The 21,455-nt window shown below is 40.8% G+C and overlaps 1 protein-coding gene across 2 annotated transcripts in view; it reads right to left on the minus strand.

Moving 5' to 3' along the window:
* CASP8AP2 (caspase 8 associated protein 2) overlaps positions 1–16,306 on the minus strand; it is a 35,060-nt gene extending 18,754 nt beyond the window's left edge. Inside the window, exons 1-2 of one of the 2 annotated variants that reach the window (XM_070376591.1) lie at positions 16,248–16,306; positions 1,571–1,653 (exon numbers count right to left, since the gene is read on the minus strand). In XM_070376591.1, the coding sequence (XP_070232692.1) occupies positions 1,571–1,625 (55 nt within the window). In that variant the 5' untranslated portion in view covers positions 1,626–1,653; positions 16,248–16,306. The other variant, XM_070376592.1, reaches the window with a different exon arrangement.
* Positions 16,307–21,455: the final 5,149 nt, after the last annotated feature.

The following is a 21,455-nucleotide window of genomic DNA, read 5'->3' on the forward strand; positions in this document are numbered from 1 at the left end:
AAAGAACTAAAATGTTATGTCAGGATTTGGAAGTTTAAAATCTGTATATTACTAAAAATATTTCCATTTTATGAGCTTATTTTACTATTAGGTCTTGGCTATCTCTTTCAAACTAATAATCTATTTGTGACTATTAATTCTTCCCAAAACAACAATAAGCAAGTACCACTCCATTTACTGGAAATATCAATTTCAAGAGTAACAAGTATCTATCATATATATATACACACACACACACACACACATATATATATATATATATAGAAGTATATATATGGTATATGTGTGTGTGTAGATATATATATAAACACATACACATACACCTTATCAGTGAAAGCACCAAGTCCTAACCATTGGACCACCAGGGAATTCCCCTTGTTCACTGTTCAGTCACTCAGTCATGCCCGACTCTCTGTGACCCCATGGACTGCAGCACACCAGGCCTCCCTGTCCTTCAGTTTCCCAGAGTTTGCTCAAACTCATGTCCATTGAGTCGATAATGCCATTCCAACCATCTCATCCTGCCGCCCACTTCTCCTCCTGCCCTTAATCTTTCCCAGCATCAGGGTCTTTTCCAATGAGTTGGCTCTTTGCATCAGGTGACCAAAGTATTGGCACTTCAGGATCAAGTCCTTCCAAAGAATATTCAGGGTTGACTTTCTGTGGGATTGACTAGTTTGATCTCCTTGTTGTCCAAGGGACTCTCAAGAGTATTCTAAAGCACCACAGTTTGAAAGCATCAATTCTTCAGCACTCAGCCTTCTTTATGGTCCAACTTTCACATCTGTACATGACTACTGGAAAAACCATAGCTTTGACTAGATGGACCTTGGTCGGCAAAGTGATGTCTCTGCTTTTTAATATACTGTCTAGGTTTGTCAGGCTTCCCAGGTGGCTTAATGGTAAAGAATCCGCCTGCAACACAGGACAACCAGGAGCTATGTGGGTACGATCCCTGGGTCGGGAAGATCACTGGGAGGAGGAAATGGCAACCCACTCCAGTATTCTTGTTTGGAGAATCCCATGGACAGAGGAGCCTGGTGGGCTACAGTCCATGGTAGTGCAAAAAGTTGAATACAACTGAAGCAACTTAACACGTACACACGTCTAGATTTGTCATAGCTTTTCTTCCAAGAAACAAGTGTCTTTTAATTTAATGGTTACTATCCACAGTGATTTTGGCCCCCCAAAATAGTCTGTCACTATTTCCATTTTTTCTCCATCTGTTTGCATGAAGTGATGGAACTGGATTCCATGATCTTCATTTTTGAGTGTTGAGTTTTAAGCCAGCTTTTTTACTTATATTTTTTCCCTTATATTTTTTAATATGACAATAAAAAATCATTACTGCTTATACTGGCAAAGTTGTTAATTTTATTATATTTAAGAGGCCTGAAAGTATAAAATAAGAAAGTTCTCACTTACTAAGCACTTTCTATTTGCCAAGCACTTCATTGTATTCATTTACATGTGAGGAGAAAAAGTTGATAATGACAGTGTTATCAATGAGAATAAATATATGACTTTATAATTAAATAAATTTAGAAAGACATTTAAAATGAGCTCTTACCAGAAAAGACATCAAATAAACTTGTTCCATCACCATTGTCATCATCTGCTGCCATGATCCTATTTCTTTTTGATAGTCGCCATCTAAGGTATTAAATAAAAATATTCTCCACCGTTAAAATCAACCTCACAATTCAGAGACTAAACTTAGCTTTAAGTTAAAAGATAACTTTCAAATTTGGACACAATGACAGAGTTCACTCTGCTGTTTTTTTTTTTTAATGTCTGGCATTTTCTAAAAGCTAAAACTATAAAACAAAAAATCTTAAATTTGCTGATATGATTAACCCATATCACAAAGTAAACAATGCCAATTTTATAAAGTACACAAAAATATAAATTAACTTTTATACTAAAATAAGCCAACTATCACACTAAGTAAGTGCAAACATGTGGTGAGTTCTGTGGGTCCTCTTAACAAATCATCAAACACGGGGGTAATCTTAGAAATACATGAGGCTCTAGACATACATGTTTTCACCAACAAGGGAGTAAGATGGGCAAACTGCAAAGAGCTTGATACTACACTAGACTGGTAAAGGTGTGGGGAAAATGACATATATGCTCTCATGGGCTTCCCAGGTGGCTCTGTGGTAGAGTCTGCTTGCCAAAACAGGAGACGTGGGTTTGATAACTGAGTAGGGAAGATTCCCTGGAGAAGGAAATGGCAACCCACTCCTAGATTCTTGCCTGGGAAATCCCATGGACAGAGGAGCCTGGCAGGCTACAGTTCATGGGGTTGCAAAAGAATCAGATATGACTTAGCAACTAAACAATGCTCATATATACTCTCATACATAGAGCATATGCTGGTACAAACTCTAAGGAGGTAATCTGGAAACAGCTATCAAGTTTTTAAATGCAATTTAAACAATTTCATGTCTAGTAATTTGCTCTATAGATATATCAAGCACATGATTACAAATATGTATATACAGGAATATTCGATATAGCACGAGACTGGAAGCAACATAAGAATCCAAAGCAGTTTAAAAACATCTTGACTTATCTGACATTCACTAACTTATCTGACTCACAGAAAACTAGTCAATCTAATCACACTAGGACCACAGCCTTGTCTAACTCAATGAAACTAAGCAATGCCCGTGGGGCTACCCAAGACGGGCGGGTCATGGTGGAGAGGTCTGACAGAATGTGGTCCACTGGAGAAGGGAATGGCAAACCACTTCAATATTCTTGCCTTGAGAACCCCATGAACAGTATGAAAAGGCAAAATGATAGGATACGAAAGAGGAACTCCCCAGGTCAGTAGGTGCCCAATATGCTACTGGAGATCAGTGGAGAAATAACTCCAGAAAGAATGAAGGGATGGAGCCAAAGAAAAAACAATATCCAGTTGTGGATGTGACTGGTGATAGAAGCAAGGTCCGATGCTGTAAAGAGCAATATTGCGTAGGAACCTGGGATGTCAGGTCCATGAATCAAGGCAAATTGGAAGTGGTCAAACAAGAGATGGCAAGAGTGAACGTCGACATTCTAGGAATCAGCGAACTAAAATGGACTGGAATGGATGAATTTAACTCAGATGACCATTGTATCTACTACTGAGGGCAGGAATCCCTCAGAAGAAATGAAGTAGCCATCATGGTCAACAAAAGAGTTCGAAATGCAGTACTTGGATGCAATCTCAAAATGATCTCTGTTTGTTTCTAAGGCAAACCATTCAATATCACAGTAATCCAAGTCTACGCCCCAACCAGTAACGCTGAAGAAGCTGAAGTTGAACGGTTTTACGAAGACCTACAAGACCTTTTAGAATTAACACCCAAAAAAGATGTCTTTTTCATTATAGGGGACTGGAATGCAAAAGTAGGAAGTCAAGAAACACCTGGAGTAACAGGCAAATTTGGCCTTGGAATACAGAATGAAGTAGGGCAAAGACTAATAGAGTTTTGCCAAGAAAATGCACTGGTCATAACAAACACCCTCTTCCAACAACACAAGAGAAGACTCTACACATGGACATCACCAGATTGATTATATTCTTTGCAGCCAAAGATGGGAAAGCTCTATACAGTCAACAAAAACAAGACCAGGAGCTGACTGTGGCTCAGATCATCAACTCCTTATTGCCAAATTCAGACTGAAATTGAAGAAAGTAGGGAAAACCACTACACCATTCAGGTATTACCTAAATCAAATCCCTTATGATTATACAGTGGAAGTGAGAAATAGATTTAAGCAACTAGATCTGATAGAGTGCCTGATGAACTATGGACGGAGGTTCATGACATTGTACAGGAGCCAGGGATCAAGACCATCACCATGGAAAAGAAATGCAAAAAAGCAAAATGGCTATCTGGGAGGCCTTACAAATAGCTGTGAAAAGAAGAGAAGCGAAAAGCAAAGGAGAAAAGGAAAGATATAAGCATCTGAATGCAGAGTTCCAAAGAATAGCAAGAAGAGATAAGAAAACCTTCCTCAGCGATCAATGCAAAGAAATAGAGGAAAACAACAGAATGGGAAAGACTAGAGATCTCTTCAAGAAAATTAGAGATACCAAGGGAACACTTCATGCAAAGATGGGCTCAATAAAGGACAGAAATGGTATGGACCTAACAGAAGCAGAAGATATTAAGAAGAGGTGGCAAGAATACACAGAAGAACTGTACAAAAAAGATCTTCCCGACCCAGATAATCACGATGGTGTGATCACTGACCTAGAGCCAGACATCCTGGAATGTGAAGTCAAGTGGGCCTTGGAAAGCATCAGTACGAACAAAGTTAGTGGAGGTGATGGCATTCCAGATGAGCTAGTTCAAATCCTGAAAGATGATGCTGTGAAAGTGCTGCACTCAATATGCCAGCAAACTTGGAAAACTCAGCAGTGGCCACAGGACTGGAAAAGGTCAGTTTTCATTTCAATCCCAAAGAAGGGCAATGCCAAAGAATGCTCAAACTACCACACAATTGCACTCATCTCACACGCTAGTAAAGTAATGCTCAAAATTCTCCAAGCCAGGCTTCAACAGTACATGAACCGTGAACTTCCAGATATTCAAGCTGGTTTTAGAAAAGGCAGAGGAACCAGAGATCAAATTGCCAACATCCACTGGATCACTGAAAAAGCAAGGGAGTTCCAGAAAAACATCTATTTCTGCTTTATTGACTATGCCAAAGCCTTTGACTGTGTGGATCACAATAAACTGTGGAAACTTCTGAAAGAGATGGGAATACCAGACGACCTGACCTGCCTCTTGAGAAATTTGTATGTAGGTCAGGAAGCAACAGTTAGAATTGGACATGGAACAACAGACTGGTTCCAAACTGGGAAAGGAGTACGTCAAGGCTGTATATTGTCACCCTGCTTATTTAACTTAGATGCAGAGAACATCATGAGAAACGCTGGGCTGGAATCAAGACTGATGGGAGAAATATCAACAACCTCAGATATGCAGATGACACCACCCTTATGGCAGAAAATGAAAAGGAACTAAAAAGCCTCTTGATGAAAGTGAAAGAGGAGAGTGAAAAAGTTGGCTTAAAACTCAACATTCAGAAAACTAAGATCATGGCATCTGGTCCCATCACTTCATGGGAAACAGATGGGGAAACAGTGTCAGACTTTATTTTTTTGGGCTCCAAAATCACTGCAGATGGTGACTGCAGCCATGAAATTAAAAGACGATTACTCCTTGGAAGAAAAGTTATGACCAAACTAGACAGCATATTCAAAAGCAGAGACACTACTTTGCCAACAAAGGTCCGTCTAGTCAAGGCTATGGTTTTTCCTGTGGTCATGTATGGATGTGAGAGTTGGACTGTGAAGAAGGCTGAGCGCCGAAGAATTGATGCTTTTGAACTGTGGTGTTGGAGAAGACTCTTGAGAGTCCCTTGGACTGCAAGGAGATCCAACCAGTCCATCCTAAAGGAGATCAGCCCTGGGATTTCTTTGGAAGGAATGATGCTAAAGCTGAAACTCCAGGACTTTGGCCACCTCATGCAAAGAGTTGACTCATTGGAAAAGACTCTGATGCTGGGAGGGATTGGGGGCAGGAGGAGAAGGGGACGACAGAGGATGAGATGACTGGATGGCATCACTGACTCGATGGACGTGAGTCTCAGTGAACTCCAGGAGTTGGTGATGGACAAGGAGGTCTGGCGTGCTGCAATTCATGGGGTCGCAAAGAGTCGGACACAACTGAGTGACTGAACTGAACTGATCTGACACTCTCCATTCTGCCTGTAAGGTATATGAATGTTGCCCACAGTCAATGAACTATGGCCACTATGGCTATTTGGGGTTATTAAGGGTACCTGTGCCTGCATACCTCTGCTCTCATCAACTGAGATAACCTACCAACAACCAGGTGCATCTATTTTCAAATCCAATTATGTTTATCTCCTTATTTTTCTAAGTAAAAGTATGATTGTTGTTATTTTAGTCACTAAGTCATGTCTGACTCTTTTCGACCCCATGGACTATAACCTAACAGCCTCCTCTGTCCATGGAACTTCCCAGGCAAGAATACTGGAGTGGGATTACTATTCAGCTATTTACCAGGGAAAACTAGACTGAATGTTCTAGAAAGTCTAAAAGGTGAGAAGCAAGACACTTACAATTGCTGTCAAGTCAAGTGAGGGTGACATAATCCAAAATACTAGAAGAGAAAATCTAGTCTGTACTCAGGTGGACTCAGAAGTATAGAATTTGTTACTCAAATGAAAACAGTCCTGGAAATCCCAAGCAACATCTTCTTGGTGTGCAAGGAAGTCAGAGCTCTAATCACTGGATGTATACTCAAAGGAAAGGTCATGATTCTACCACAAGAGATATAATTTATATATTATGCCTTTAGATAAAATCAAAGTATACGTATATGTTTAATCAACTCTGTTATACCCTGCGCAATAATTACAAAACACAAAAATGGCATAATCACATTTGGCAAGTAACACAACTAACTCTTGGTAAAGCAGCACACAACTGATGGAGAAGAAACTCACAGGTTTCCTGGCAGTAACCTACTACTAGCTGCAAACTGAAGGGAGCATCACTCAATGGCTTTTTTTCCCCACAAAATGGTGACCAATTAATCTGATGACCTGGTTAAACAGATCAAACAGATCAAAGCCTTCACTGCATATCATTTCACAGTTTCAGTTTTTACTATTGGTAGTTATTACTTTAAAAAGAAAAAAAAAGATTCTGCTTGTCTTGGTTATTTAAAATTGGCAAATACAAGAGATCCAAAAAATCCTGAGTTTTTGCCCCTCACCTGTCTTAAACTTTTTTCCTCCAATTGTTTATGGGATCACCGTCTGCAAACCTTACTTTCTAGGCCCCTACCACCAAATAATATATATACATTTAAATTACTTTTAAAATTTAAGAGAAAAGTGATTGCTCATTTATTAGTCACAATAGATGTAGCACTAAGAGATCTTCAAAATTGTCTCTGAGAATTATTTATATATATGTATATACACATAAAGTTAAAGGAACTGTGGGAATTATGATGCCTCTTTATTCCCTATCTACCCTTGTGTGATAATGGAGGTAGGCCCTGAAAATATTTCTCCTTTGCTTACTAGCCCTATGTACAGTTTTGTCAGTAGAGAGTGCTGAAGGGACCCTGGAAAGGAAGGGGGTTTCTCTTCCTACTTTCAGTGTGTCTAGCTGGCCAGGTTCCTGCAGAGCCAGCATTCCCCAGCATTCAATACTTACAGTACACAGCTTCTCCAGCACTAGGTTTCTGCAAGGGCACAATTTTTCTACATGCTTGCCTCCTATACATAAGGCTGCTATTACAATGGACTCCTGCAGGACATAGCTTTCTCCTGCTAGGCTTATGGAGAGGGCAGTTTCTCCAACTCCTGGATCCCACAGCACCCAATAGCATCTAGGGGCTTCCCTATGCAGCTCCTCTGCTAAGTCCAAAGTACTGTCACCAGCAAGGCACTTAGCAATTTCTCCACCATTCAATTAGCCTGGGCCACACTCTTTCCAATGATGGGGAGATGGGTCTTCTCTGGATGGTCTATCTCAACCCTAAAGGTAGTGGCTGATCCTGTATCTGCTACTCCTTCTTTCTTAGGGTTATCTTTAACTCTTTACTAACCAATTCCCAGTTATTCCAACTTGCTGTTAACAATTCTTTCTAATACACTTTCTCTTTCAAAGCTACCATGTGGCTTTTGTCTGATACTTGTAGGCAATCACAACAGAGGTTTTAATACACTCTGCTAATCAAGCAGTTAAAAGAGATTTAAAGATACAGCTCTGAACACAAAATTGACAGATTTGATCTGATGATTTTTATATTACCTACACTAAATTACTACACTTGTATTACTTCCAAGAACATTTATAAAAATGGACAACATATTGTAACAGTGAGTTTCAACAAATTTCAGACATGCTTTTATTAATAAAGTTTGAAATTAACAGTGCATTTTCAAATTTCCCAATTACTTTCAAAAACCACAAACAGAGGGCAAAGAACAAATATTAATGGAAATTGGGAAATACACAGAACTAACAATGTATATACTACAAAACATTTGTGGGATACAACAAAAATACTTTTAGAGGAAAAGTTATAGCATGAAATAAATTTTTAGGAAAAGAATACAAAATATTAATTAGGTCATCCAACTCAACAAAAAGAACAAAGTAAACTGAAAGAAACACATAAAAAACATAAATTAATGAAAAGAAACAACGCTCTAAAGATGAATAAAAATAAATGATAGCTCTTTAAAAGGACAAATCAAATAGACATATACCTAGCAAAACTAATAAAGAAAAAGAAAGAACAAACATTAGGAATAGAAAAGGAGTATGGCCTCACAAGGGCTTCCCCAGTGGTTAAGCAGTAAAGAACATGCCTGCCAATGTAGGAGCTGCAGGAGACTCAGGTTCGATCCCTGGGTCAGGAAGATCCCCTAATGGCAACTCACTCCAGTATCCCTGCCAGGAAAATCCCATGGACAGAGGAGCCTGGCGGGCTACAGTCCATGGGGTCCCAAAGAGTTGGCCACGACTAAGCGACTGAGCACACATGCACAACAGTCTCACACACAGCAGAGATTAAGTTATTAACAAAATGTATTTCAAAGTTCAATCAAACGGATGGCTTTTTAGAAAAACGTAACTTGTCAAAACTGACTAAAGAAGAAACCGAAAATATGAACACATTTTAAAATAATTCAATACAGTAGTTAATCTGGGATGATTAAATAATGATTAAATAGTTCAATACAATAATCTACTCATAAAGAAACTTGTAATTCTATCATACCTTCAAAGAAGAGATAAAATCTATTCCAGACAACAAATGGGGGGGAAAGGCTGAGAGACAAGATTTGTAAGGTTAGTACAGTCTAGACATCAAAACTGGGCAAAGACAGGACAAAACAGGAAAATTACAAGACAGGAAAACTTTAGGTCCATCTTTCTTATGAACATAGAAACAGTCTTTTAAAAGTATTAGCCAACTGCATCCAGCAAGACATTAAACAAAAAACAAAAACAAAAGTACACTAAGGACAAGTAAGATTTATCCCCCCAAATGGAAGATGGTATAGCATTAAAATCTCAATTAGTATAAGCACTGTCTTCTAGTTGATGAAGTTGCTTCCCACTAGGGTACAAAGTAACAGTTCCGATCTGTTATATATGTATATTGGAATTGAATGATTTAATCAGTGGGTGGTAGTGAGAGCCAGGTTTCTTGCTACTGAAGCAAAAGGTTACAGAAAAGCAAGAGAACATACTAAAAATGACCCCTGTGGTAATAGATGATAGCTGAAGACATCAGTAAGAACATACATTTAACTCAACATAGATACAGATGATTAGACATAATTATAGGTGCATGTATATACATGAGTTAGTAGACACACATGTATTGATATTTCTTTGCTCCACCAGCAAAGGAGCAATAAGCACACATAATATCCATACCTTGGATTCTAACACTCTTCTCCATTAACCTGGACCAGAGAATTCCCTGAAAACTTTCTTTTGCCACGTAAGGCAACATATTCATAGGTTCCTAAGATTAGAACATGGACATATTGGTGAATCCATTACTTGGCCTAACACACTGAGACTGATGTTTAAATTGTAGCTTGTTTTAATTAACTTAAGAGTTAAAGAGGGGGTTCCCTGGTGGTCCAGTGGTTAGGACTCCACACTTCCATCACTGGGGGCACGGGGGCTCAATCCCTAGTTGGGGAACTAAGATCCCTCAAGCTGTATAGCATGGCCAAGAAAAAAAAAAAAAGTTAAATGGCCATATGTGGCTAGAGGTTGCTGTACTGGATAGCAGTTAGAGAGAACATGAGCAACCTGAAAGCAGAGATCAAGTTTTAAAAATCTATATTCTCAGCACTTAATATACAAATATGAAAATAAAGGTGTGCTGAATAAACAAGGAAATCAACCAAAAGACCCTTAACCAAAATATATCTATATCCGTTAACTAAAGCTCATGGTTTATTCACTGGCTCTCACTCAAAAGACTACTTATCTTATTCATCATGAAAAGCTCACAGGGAAGACTTCACAGAGCTGTAGTTACAATTTAATAACACATAACTAGTTCTAAATGCTATTGGGCCGTTGTAAAAATTATCTGAATACTCTTCTAAGGTGACAAGCTCCTGGACATCAGTCTTCTTTTCTACAACTGCAAAGCAAAGTCTGGATTCAACATCTGATGGGCAAACACAAAGAAGTTGAGATGGAGAGCAAGAGCAGCTACAAAAAACAGGGATACCAAATCAGACTCCTCTGCTGCTCCTTCAGTGCCTGAAAACTAGGAACTGTCTGTACTAAAATACAAACCAGGAGTCAGCAATAAGATGCTAAAGTTAATAGATACATTCCTATAAGTCCAAGCTCACCAAGTCCAAAACAAAACCAAAAAAAAAATCTTTCCATCAACATCTGTCACCTCCTGATATCACTGTTTCTTTGAGTACCATCCCTACTGATGCTTCTCCCTTTTTCTTTGTTCTTGCTGAAGAAATTTGTTTCAGCCTCCACTATAGCTACCTAGTTATCTTCGCTCTCCAAACACATGCTATCCACAATTGTTGAGTTAGTTCTTCCAAAGCAATCCTGTTCATCTCATTTCCTGCTCAAAAACTTCGTATTACTTCCCAACACCTACTGAATAAAGTCAACACAGACACTGGCACCTCCACTTCTGACCCTCTCATTCACTACCCCAAGATTTCCAAAATCCCAAGGTTCAGTGAAACTGGACTCCTGCGTGCAAACACACTTCCTGACAACATCTATCAATAAGTTCACAAGCAAGCCACAGAATAGAATGTGAGAACTGAGGTTTTAGAAAGTCTGGTGAAATACTTGGACTTCTTCAACCATAGAGTGAGGGAACCACTAAAAGCTTTTAAGGCCAAGAAATATAATGATCAAATCTGAATTTCAAAGAAAAAATCTGCATTTCAGACATTCAACTCTAGCAAGAAGAGTATTGAAAATATTAGTAGCAAGGCAGATAGCAAAGGCTATTATAACATACAGTAGACAATGAGGGGTGACTAAGTTATTAACAGTGGAAATAAAGATTAGAAGCAGACCTCAGAGATTTCAGTGCCAGAATCAAAAAGATTTAAGGAAAAATGTATTCAAGTATCAGGCTTCCCAGACGGAGCTAGTGGTAAAGATCCCCACCTGCCATTGCAGGAGACATAAGAGATGTAGGTTCAATCCCTGGGTCAGGAAGATCCCCTGGAGTAGGAAATGGCAATCCACGCCAGTATTCTTGCCTGGAGAGTCCCATGGACAGAAGAGCCTGGAGGGCTACAGTCCACAGAGTCGCACTGAGTCAAACACGACTGAAGCAACTTAGCACGCAAGCACCTATTCAAGTACCCAATATTGCCCATTTCAAAACCACAGCCTGAGCTGTCTTTTCAAAATGCAAATATGATCATGTTCCCTCCGTTTAAAACTCTTCAGTGCTTCCAGCTGATCCTGGTTAGAAAACAAATTTGTCACAGTTCTGCTTACAAAGCCCTGAGTGAGCCAGCCTCTGCCCTCCTCTAAGTGTTGTGTGCTGTGTGCCCAGTCGCTTCAGCCATGTCTGACTCTACACGACCCTATGGACTGCAGCCTGCCAGGCTCCCCTGTCCATAGGATTCCCCAGGCAAGAATACTGGAGTAGGTTGCTATTCCCTTCTCCAGGACATCATTCTGACCCAGAGACCGAACCAGGGTCTCCTGCACTGCAGGCGGATTCTTTATCACTGAGCCACTGGGGAAGCTGCAGTGTTAGTCTGCATCATTCTCCCCCATTCTCCAGGAGTCTGTGCTCTGATCATAAGGGCCTTCCTTCAGCTCCCAGAACACAGTCTGTTCCTACCACCACAGGGCCTCAGTAGGGAGTACTCTTTTCTCACTGTGCTTCACTCAATTCCTCTTGATACTGTGACTTAAGGGCTTTCCCAGTGGCTCAGCAGTAAAGAATCCACCTGCAATGCAAGAGATGCAGGAAGACTCCTGACAGCCTACACTCCACGAGGTGGCAAAGAGTCAGACACGACTCAACCCACCCCAGGGATCGAACCTGGGTCTCCTGCATTGCAGGCAGATCTTCACTGTCAAAATCAACAGGGAAGACCCTGTTAAATTTAACCATCTGTTAAATATTTTTATAACACTGTGTCCTTTCTCTACATGGCCTCTCTTCAGTTTATGATTACATTTTTGTGGGACTGCTAGAGAAATATCTGTCTCATCCACTAGACTATACGCTTCACCAAGACCAGGCCCTGGTCTGTTCTGTTTACCATTGTACCCCCAGCTCTCAACATACAGCCTGACAGGTTGGTAGGTAATAAAAAAAATACTTGCTGAAATAATCAAAATCCCAATTTGCAAAAGACAACTCTTCAGTTCCTAGCTTCCGTAACAAGGTAGTCATGCTTTCAACTGAAATGGAGAACCAAAGAAGACATGTTGAATTATCTGTAGGACATTCAGGACAAGATGTCTAAAAAGTATATAGCACAGAAGACAAGACATAATTGCTACTATTTAGAAACGCTGGGCTGGAGGAAGCACAAGATGGAATCAAGATTGCCGGGAGAAATATCAATAACCTCAGATATGCAGATGACACCACCATTATGGCAGAAAGTGAAGAACTAAGGAGCCTCTTGATGAAAGTGAGAGAGAGTGAAAAAGTTGGCTTAAAGCTCAACATTCAGAAAACTAAGATCATGGCATCCGGACCCATCACTTCATAGCAAATAGATGGGGAAACACTGCAAACAGTAGCTGACTTTATTTTGGGGGGCTCCAAAATCACTGCAGATGCTGACTGCAGCCATGAAATTAAAAGACGCTTACCACTTGGAAAGAAAGTTATGACCAACCTAGACAGCATATTAAAAAGCAGAGACACTACTTTGTCAACAAAGGTCTGTCTAGTCAAGGCTATGGTTTTTCCAGTAGTCATGTATGGATTTGAGAGTTGGACTATAAAGAAAGCTGAGCGCCGAAGAATTGATGCTTTTGAACTGTGGTGTTGGAGAAGACTCTTGAGAGTCCCTTGGACTGCAAGGAGATCCAACCAGTTCATCCTAAAGGAGATCAGTCCTGGGTGTTCATTGGAAGGACTGACGTTGAAGCTGAAACTCCAATACTTTGGCCACCTGATGCAAAGAGCTGACTCATTTGAAAAGACCCTGATGCTGGGAAAGATTGAGGGCAGGAAGAGAAGGGGATGACAGAGGATGAGATGGTTGGATGACATCACCAACTCAACGGACATGGGTTTTTGGGTAGACTCAACCCAAGTCACAGTTGGTGGATAGGGAAGCCTGGCATGCTGCAGTTCATGGGGTCACAAAGAGTCGGACACAACTGAGCTGAACTGAACTGAACAATAGCCAAGATTAGAAACTATCCAAATGTCCATTGACAAGTGAGTGGATAAAAAAGATGTGGTATATATACACAATGGAATACTACTCAGCCATAAAAAAAGAATGAAATATTGCTATCTTCAGCACCATGGCTAGCCCAAAAGATTGTTATATTGAGTGAAGTCAGAAACAGTAAGACAAATACCATATGAGATCATTTACATGTAGAATCTAAAATATGACACAGATTAACTTATTCACAAAACAGAAAGATTCACAGACACAGAAAACAAGTTTATAGTTATCAAAGGGGAAAAGGAGTGGGGGGAAGGGATAAATGAGGAGTTTGGGTTAGCAGATACAAACTACTACATATGAAATAGATAAACCATAAGGTCCTATAGCACAGCAAGCTATATTCAGTATCCTGTAATGAACCATAATGAAAAATAACATGATAAAGAATATATAGAGTAAAAGAATGTATAAAACTGAATCACTTTGCTGTATACCAGAAACTAACACAACATTGTAAAGCAACTATACTTCATCAATTAAAAAGACATAACTACCCTAGCTGAGATCACCCTTGAAGTTACAAAGACCAGTGATTCTCTTGAAAAGGAAGACAGGAAACAGAAGACGAGGAATTACGTATCAGTATCTCTTGGGAAGAAGGATTTTTCACATTTGCTCTCATCTTTCTCCAAATGAGTGTCTCAATATACAAAGAGAATTGTTTCTGATAGGAGAGTTGCACCAAAGTGTAGAAGCAAACTTTTTAAAGTTGAGAACCATGATGATGAAAGAAAAGCATTGCAAGCTCACTCATAATCTTTTGAGGAACAATCCCAATGAATTCAGATGTGAAGGCAAAGCAGATGAGAGAAGGATCACCTAGCCTTTTGTGATAGGATGTCTTCAAGAGACAGTCTGAAGGAGGTTTCCTTTAAGAAAAAAAAAATCAAGGGAATGAAATAAACATTTGTAGAGAAAAACAAACATATATGTAGACAAAGAGTCAGGGGAGAGGGAAAGGGTATTTTTAGGCTCACAGCAAAGGCTTAATCTAATACAGCAAGATCCCTAAAATGATGTAAGGGGAAAAGAGTAACAAACACCACATACTGTACCCTATGTGCCAGCCACTGACCTAAATGCTCTTAAATACATTATTGCTGCTGCTGCTGCTAAGTCGCTTCAGTCGAGTCCGACTCTGTGCGACCCCATAGACGGCAGCTCACCAGGCTCCCCCGTCCCTGGAATTCTCCAGGCAAGAACACGGAGTGGGTTGCCATTTCCTTCTCCAATGCATGAAAGTGAAAAGAGAAAGTGAAGTCGCTCAGTCCTGTCCGACTCTTCGCGACCCCATAGACTGCAGCCTACGAGGCTCCTCTGTCCATGGGATTTTCCAGGCAAGAGTACTGGAGTGGGGTGCCATTGCCTTCTCCGAAATACATTATCAATTTATCTTGAAAATGAAAGTGAAGTCGCTCAGTCGTGTCCGACTCTTAGCGACCCCATGGACTGCGGCCCACCAGGCTCCTCCATCCATGGGATTTTCCAGGCAAGAGTGCTGGAGTGGGGTGCCATTGCCTTCTCCGAAGGAAAATAGCTAGGGAGATGTAAAAGATAAGGATGTTTCGGGACTTCCCAGGTGATCCGGTGGCTCAGACTCCATGCTTCCAATGCAGGAGGCTTGGGTTCAATCCCTGGTCAGGGAACTGGATCCCACATGCCACAACGAAGAAGTCACATACTGCAGCTAAAGATCCTGCATACCGCAACTAGTGCCAGACATCCTGGAGCGCAAAGTCAAGTGGGCCCTAGGAAGCATCGTCCTATGAGGTACAGACTATTCTTTTTCCCAATTTACAGATGCAGAAATAGATAAGAGAAACTTGCCTCAAGGTCCAACATCTGGTAAAGGGAGACCTGGGATTAGAACTCAGCTGTCTCTAAAGCCAGATGACAAAAAGAATATTCATTAGAGAGAAAAATATAAAAAAAAAGTTTTTAATGGGTGATCTTTTGCAAAATGGCAAGAAACGCTATAACTAATTGGGGTAGGGAGATTCTTCCCCTGAAGGCCTCTGTCCCCCCTCCAATCAAAAGAGCCCTGAGTGAGATGGGGGAGGAGCCTTCAAGACAGACAAGGTTTGGAGCTGGAGCTGTAAAGAATGGGAAAGAAAAGGGAAGAATCAGAATCAATAGCAAGTTGATGTCTGAAGCGCAAATCTTGAGACTCTACGAATTATACATTCACATCTGATTTAGGGTCTACTCTGTGTTAGGAAAAGATTCTCATACCTGTAGAGATTAAGGTAAACAACTTCTCTGGGTGTAACAGTGGCCGAAACAAACTACATCCAATGATCACCAGACACAGGAAAGACCCATTCCTCCAGAGAATCACATCTGAACGAGTACATTGCAAGGAGAGATAGGTTTTGGTGGGGGGGAGGGGAAGGAAGAATGGTCGAAAAGACAATTTCAAGGAAAGATAGGTTTTGGAGGGGAGGGGCAGGAAGGGTCGAAATTCCTACCTGCGCTAGTCCTCGCCCCCGCCCCTTCCCGAATTCTCTCGAAGGACCACAGAGGGATCTGGAGTGAAAACCCAGAAGCTGCTTCCGAGGAACGCGGCTTCCTGGGGGCCCCGGACATTAGACGCACGCCAACCCCCACCGATTCCGCTGCTCCCTTCAACTCTCTGGCTCTCCGGACGCAGTGAGCCTCCGCTAAAGGGACTTCCGCGCCATGCAAACTCTTCCCAGAAGCTCCGCGCAGACCGGACCCCTACAAGAACTTACCCGCCCCGCCTGGCCCAAAGCAGCCTGGGATCCTCTCTGGACACTCTGGTCTCCCTGGCATCTCCACCAATGCCAGCTCGCTATTAGCACCCGGAGGCGGGACTAAGCGTCCACGGCCAATCGGATCGGACGCAAAGCACGTCCTCGGCGCACATTAATAGTTCCCGCCTTTGGGAGGGATTAAAAAAAACAAGGTTGGCGCCAAACTCGCGTTTGAGGCAAAGGGGCGGGGTCTGCCCTGGCGGGGAGAAGGGGCGGGGCTTCCATACGGAAGGGGCAGAACCTTGGCTGAGGTAGGGCGGGGTCTGGGAGCTCTTTAACGAAAGGGGGAAATAATCGCTGAGAAGGCACTGTCATTTACTTAGTTCTTTGTTCTGTTAATTCGACGAATTTATTTAGTTTGTTCAATTAATTCTACTGATTGCCAACCGCGTGCTAAACAGGTGCTGGGCGCTGAAGTGATGACGACGAGTAAGCCCTGTTGTGCACTGCCCTCAGATACCTGACTGAAGGATAAGCAGTTTACCCCGGGGAGTTGGTATCGAGGGGATACCAGTCAAGTGGGATGGGAGAGAGAGGAGTGCTTTTTAGAGTCAGGCTACCAGAATTATCTCTTAGAACTTGCGGGCATCAGAGGCACCTGTAGGATCTAACCCCCAGAGGCTGGCCCTGCGCCATTGACCGGTGGGGAAATAAAGCCAGCTTCCGCTGCTACTTCATCAAGAGAGATGATCTTGATCCCGAGTCCTTTCCTCCTGTTTTTCCATTTTAACAACTTGCGAATAAAGTTTTTCAGAAAGTCCTCATTTGGATGAATATGTTTTGGAAGAATACTGGTTTCCTAGATTCTCCCCCAACCACCGTCGCTTCTGAAGAAAACTTAGCCAGGTACCTTTCCAGGTAGTGGAAACTGGGAGGGTAGAGGGTGTGCAATCATAAGGCACACGTCGTTGCCGGAGCATAAAGGGTGAGGTGAGGCTGGAGAGAGAGGCCTGGGTCAGACCTTGAAGCCCCATAGAACTTGTCGAAGAGCTTGGAATTTACTTTTAAAGATGGGCGGGCCACCGAAGGTTTTTAAGCTTGGGGTTCTGGTGATCTGATTTACATTCAGTAAGCTCTGTTGGCCTTGAGAAGGAGGATTTTGAGATGCTGTTGCAGTGATCCAGAAAAAATGAGGCAGATGGCAGGTAGCCTAGGGAATTGATTTTAGACAATTTAGGAGATGAAAGTGATAAAACATAGCAACTGATTGAATACTGGTTTTCAGCATGAGTACTTGATGGCAGTCATCAAAAAAAAAAAATTATTGAGAACACAGCATGCTGCTGCTGCTGCTGCTGCTAAGTCACTTCAGTCGTGTTGGACTCTGTGCGACCCCATAGACCGCAACCCATTAGGCTCCGCCCTCCCTGGGATTCTCCAGGCAAGAACACTGGAGTAGGTTGCCATTTCCTTCTCCAATGCGAGAAAGTGAAAAGTGAAAGTGAAGTCGCTCAGTCTCGACCCCATGGACTGCAACCCACCAGGCTCCTCAGTCCATGCGATTTTCCAGGCAAGAGTACTAGAGTGGGTTGCCATTGCCTTCTCCGGAGAACACAGCATATGTGCCTCAAAAATAAAGGTTTCCAGCAAAGTTATCTTCCAGAAAAGAATAACCTTATAATTTAAGCCTTACAAAGTCTCTCATTGTTACTGGTACTCTCTTAAATACTTTACATTGAACAGAAAGTAGTATTCGGTTTAAAAATATTTGCTTGGGGAATTCCCTGGTGGTCCAGTGACTACAACTCTGTGCTTTCACTGCTATGGCTTGAGTTTATTCCCTGGTCAGAGAGGGAAAGAAGATGTTGCAACTAAGATTCTGCAAGCCCTGGCAAGGAAGGCGGGGTTGGGAGGTGGGAACTACCTGTAAAAATATTTGCTTCAAAAGTTTGCATCAAAAGACCTCATTGCAGATTTGGTAAACTTACAGAAGCCAACTGAAGAAATCAATATTTTTCTTAGGGAAATGGAGTAGTGTAAAATAGTTACATCCTTTATGGAGTCTGAACTCACAATTGCAAATCTTGCTAAAGTAAAAGCAATTTCTGAAGAAGATGTTTATGTAACTAGGAGATACAGTGTTAAGGGGGATAAAAGTACAATGAAAGAATTAGAAAAAGAATATACATATATTTTACTTGTTTTCATACAGCAACACTTGAAGGATACATTAGAACCTAATAAAAAAAGTACCATATGGAACCGGAAGCCCCCATTTAAGTATTTTTACTTAAATAAAAAATTATTTCCACATAAAAATATTAAATGATGGCTTCAGGTACTGTATGGTACCTTTTTTTTTATTAGGTTCTAATTAATCCTTCAAGTGTTGCTATGCAAAAACAAGCAAAATATATGTATGGAAATATGCATGATTTTTCTTCCTTTTTTAAAATTACAGTTTCATTGAGATATAATTCACATACCATATACTTTACCTATTTAAAGTGTTAGGTTTGCCTTTTTATAAACTTTTACTTTTAAACTATAGAAGAGTTTCATATATTAAAAGATTGATTTAAATCAGGAAGAAAAAACATTTAAATGGAAAATAAATCTAAATAATGAAACTGTGTAAACAAGAGAAATATAACCACATAGACAAAACAATTATTTCAAGTGACATATGACTACAGTGCTCTGACTGTATATCATGAGTGGGATATACTTCTAAGGACAAAAAGAACTGCAAAGAAATCTTATAACTCATGCAGTAGTTTTATTGTTAGTATTAATGTTGTAATTTTGAAACTATTTTTGTATCTTGTGGAATAAAGAAATATGCAATATTTTAATATTTTTTAGGAATTAAGATATTTATTGAAAGAGAAAAGAGATCCAAGATTAAAATCAAAACATTAGGGGTGAAAACTTACACTATTTTACATGAATTGGAAATGTCAGCATGAGCTCATGGTTTTTTAAAATACATATTCCTTATTTCTGTTCCTTAAATGGTTTGGAAGCAATGATACCTCTATTGCAATATGTTATGAACACACCTAAGACTTAAACTCCTTGTAATCTGAACAGGTCAGCACCTAAGGGCAGAGAGGATGATGAAGAAGGAGAGGAGGGGGAATCTATCCAAAGGAACAAGTGCAAGATACTCAGTATCCTGAATGTGGGTAAGAGACTAGGGTTAACATTTCCAGTGTTAGCATTATAAAAATTCTGTTACTCAAATAATTCAAATGAAAGTGCTCTGGAAAATTGTTAGAAATCTCAAAAAGTGCATCAGTTGTGGTAAATAGAGATGACTGGAAATTATTTGCCACTCCTCCATTGAGAAATGAAGTCTAATTTCCAGTGCCTTGAATCTGGGCTGGCTTTAGTGACTTGCTTGACCATACGATGCAAGGACAGGGATGTTTTAGGACTTCTAAGACCTTGCAGTTTCTATCCAGGCTTCTTGGAGATCTCTCTCTCCTCAACCTCAAATGGTCATGTAAGCATTCCAGCTTAAAGTTCCAGCTGAGCTCAGCCTTCCAGCCATCCCTGCCAGGATACAAGATGTGTGAGTGAACTTATATTGGACCTACCAGATTAGGCCATTGACTAGCTCAATACAACTGAATGCCCTCAGTCAATAGCCCATGGAAGACAAGAATTGCCAGCAGAGCCCTGCTCAAATTCCTGAACCTCCCTATTATAAAGTATTGGTGGAGCTAGTCATTGGTAAAAACCCTGCCTTCCTATGCAGGAGACATGAGTTCAATCCTTCGCTTGGGAAGATCTGCTGAAGGAGGGCGTGCTTGGAGTATTCTTGTTTGGAGAATCCCATGGACAGAGGAGTCTGGCAGGCTACAGTCCATAGGGCTGCAAAGAGTCGGACACGACTGAAGTGACTTAGCACACACACACATAAAATAGTTGGTGTTTTAAGTCAGTATAATTTAAGGTAATAATTTGTTACAAAGAATTAGACTACTGGAACAATTATGGCAATAACAGAACAAAACTGCAGAGTTTTATTAAAGTTGTTATGTGAAATATGAGAATGGAAGGCCAGAGAAAGACTTTGATGAATTTAAATTAGAAATTGCTCCTATTTAAAGCGTATAGTTAAATTCCTTTCAGTATTTTAAACTCCATTTATAAATGTAATTCATTTCATCTGTTTTTTAAATGCTTCATACTTGTAGGACAAACACAAAACTGACAAGTAAAACATTCCTAAGGGTTACCGAGTTTAAGCTCATACTACTATGCCACATGACAGGCCAATATTCAAGAGACCAGTTATTGGAGCAAGGCATAACAACTTAATTTGGAAAGCCAGCAAACAGAGAAGATGGTGAACTCATGCCCCAAAGAACCATCTTGCCTGAGTTAGAATTCAGGCTCCTTTTATACTAAAAGGGGAGGGAGTAAAGTCAAACACTTCCTGGTTCCCATCAGCCTCTGTAGGGGATGTGTTCATTTCTTCCTCTCTATAGTCATTCAAAAGTAGGTGTGGTCAAGATGTTTCCTATGAGCTAAACAACAGTATCTTAGCTTAATACTCATTACCTGGAAGCAGGGTTCCCAGAGATGGACCATTATGTATAATTTAAACTTACAGGTAACATCTCTTTTATGATTAACTAATGGCACCCCACTCCAGTACTCTTGCCTGGAAAATCCCATGGACAGAGGAACCTGGTAGGCTGCAGCCCATGGGGTCTCGAAGAGTCGGACACGACTGAGTGACTTCACTTTCACTTTTCATTTTCATGCATTGGAGAAGGAAATGGCAACCCACTCCAGTGTTCTTGCCTGGAGAATCCCAGGGATGGGGGAGCCTGGTAGGCTGCCATCTATGGGGTTGCACAGAGTCGGACACGACTGAAGCAACTTAGCAGCAGCAGCAGCAGCAGCAGTAATAGAATACAAAAGATTCTTCGGTATTACATAAGTACCTAAACATATAGTGAAACCTCAAGTTCTTTCAAACATTGTAATACTTTTCACATTGGTCAATGTCTCTGTCTTTTCAACTTAAAATCAAAGGTCTATGAATATGGTAAACTTATCTGCATTTCAAAGTAATATATCCACCCAGAACAGGAAATCCAGGGAAACTTGGAATACAGTGCATTCATGTCCAGTCACTCAGTCATGTCCAACTCTTTGTGACCTAATGGACTGTACCCTGCCAAGCTCCTCTGTCCATGGGATTCTCCA

This window comes from Bos mutus, chromosome 9 (assembly GCF_027580195.1).
Source record: "Bos mutus isolate GX-2022 chromosome 9, NWIPB_WYAK_1.1, whole genome shotgun sequence".
Classification (NCBI taxonomy): Eukaryota; Metazoa; Chordata; class Mammalia; order Artiodactyla; family Bovidae; genus Bos; species Bos mutus.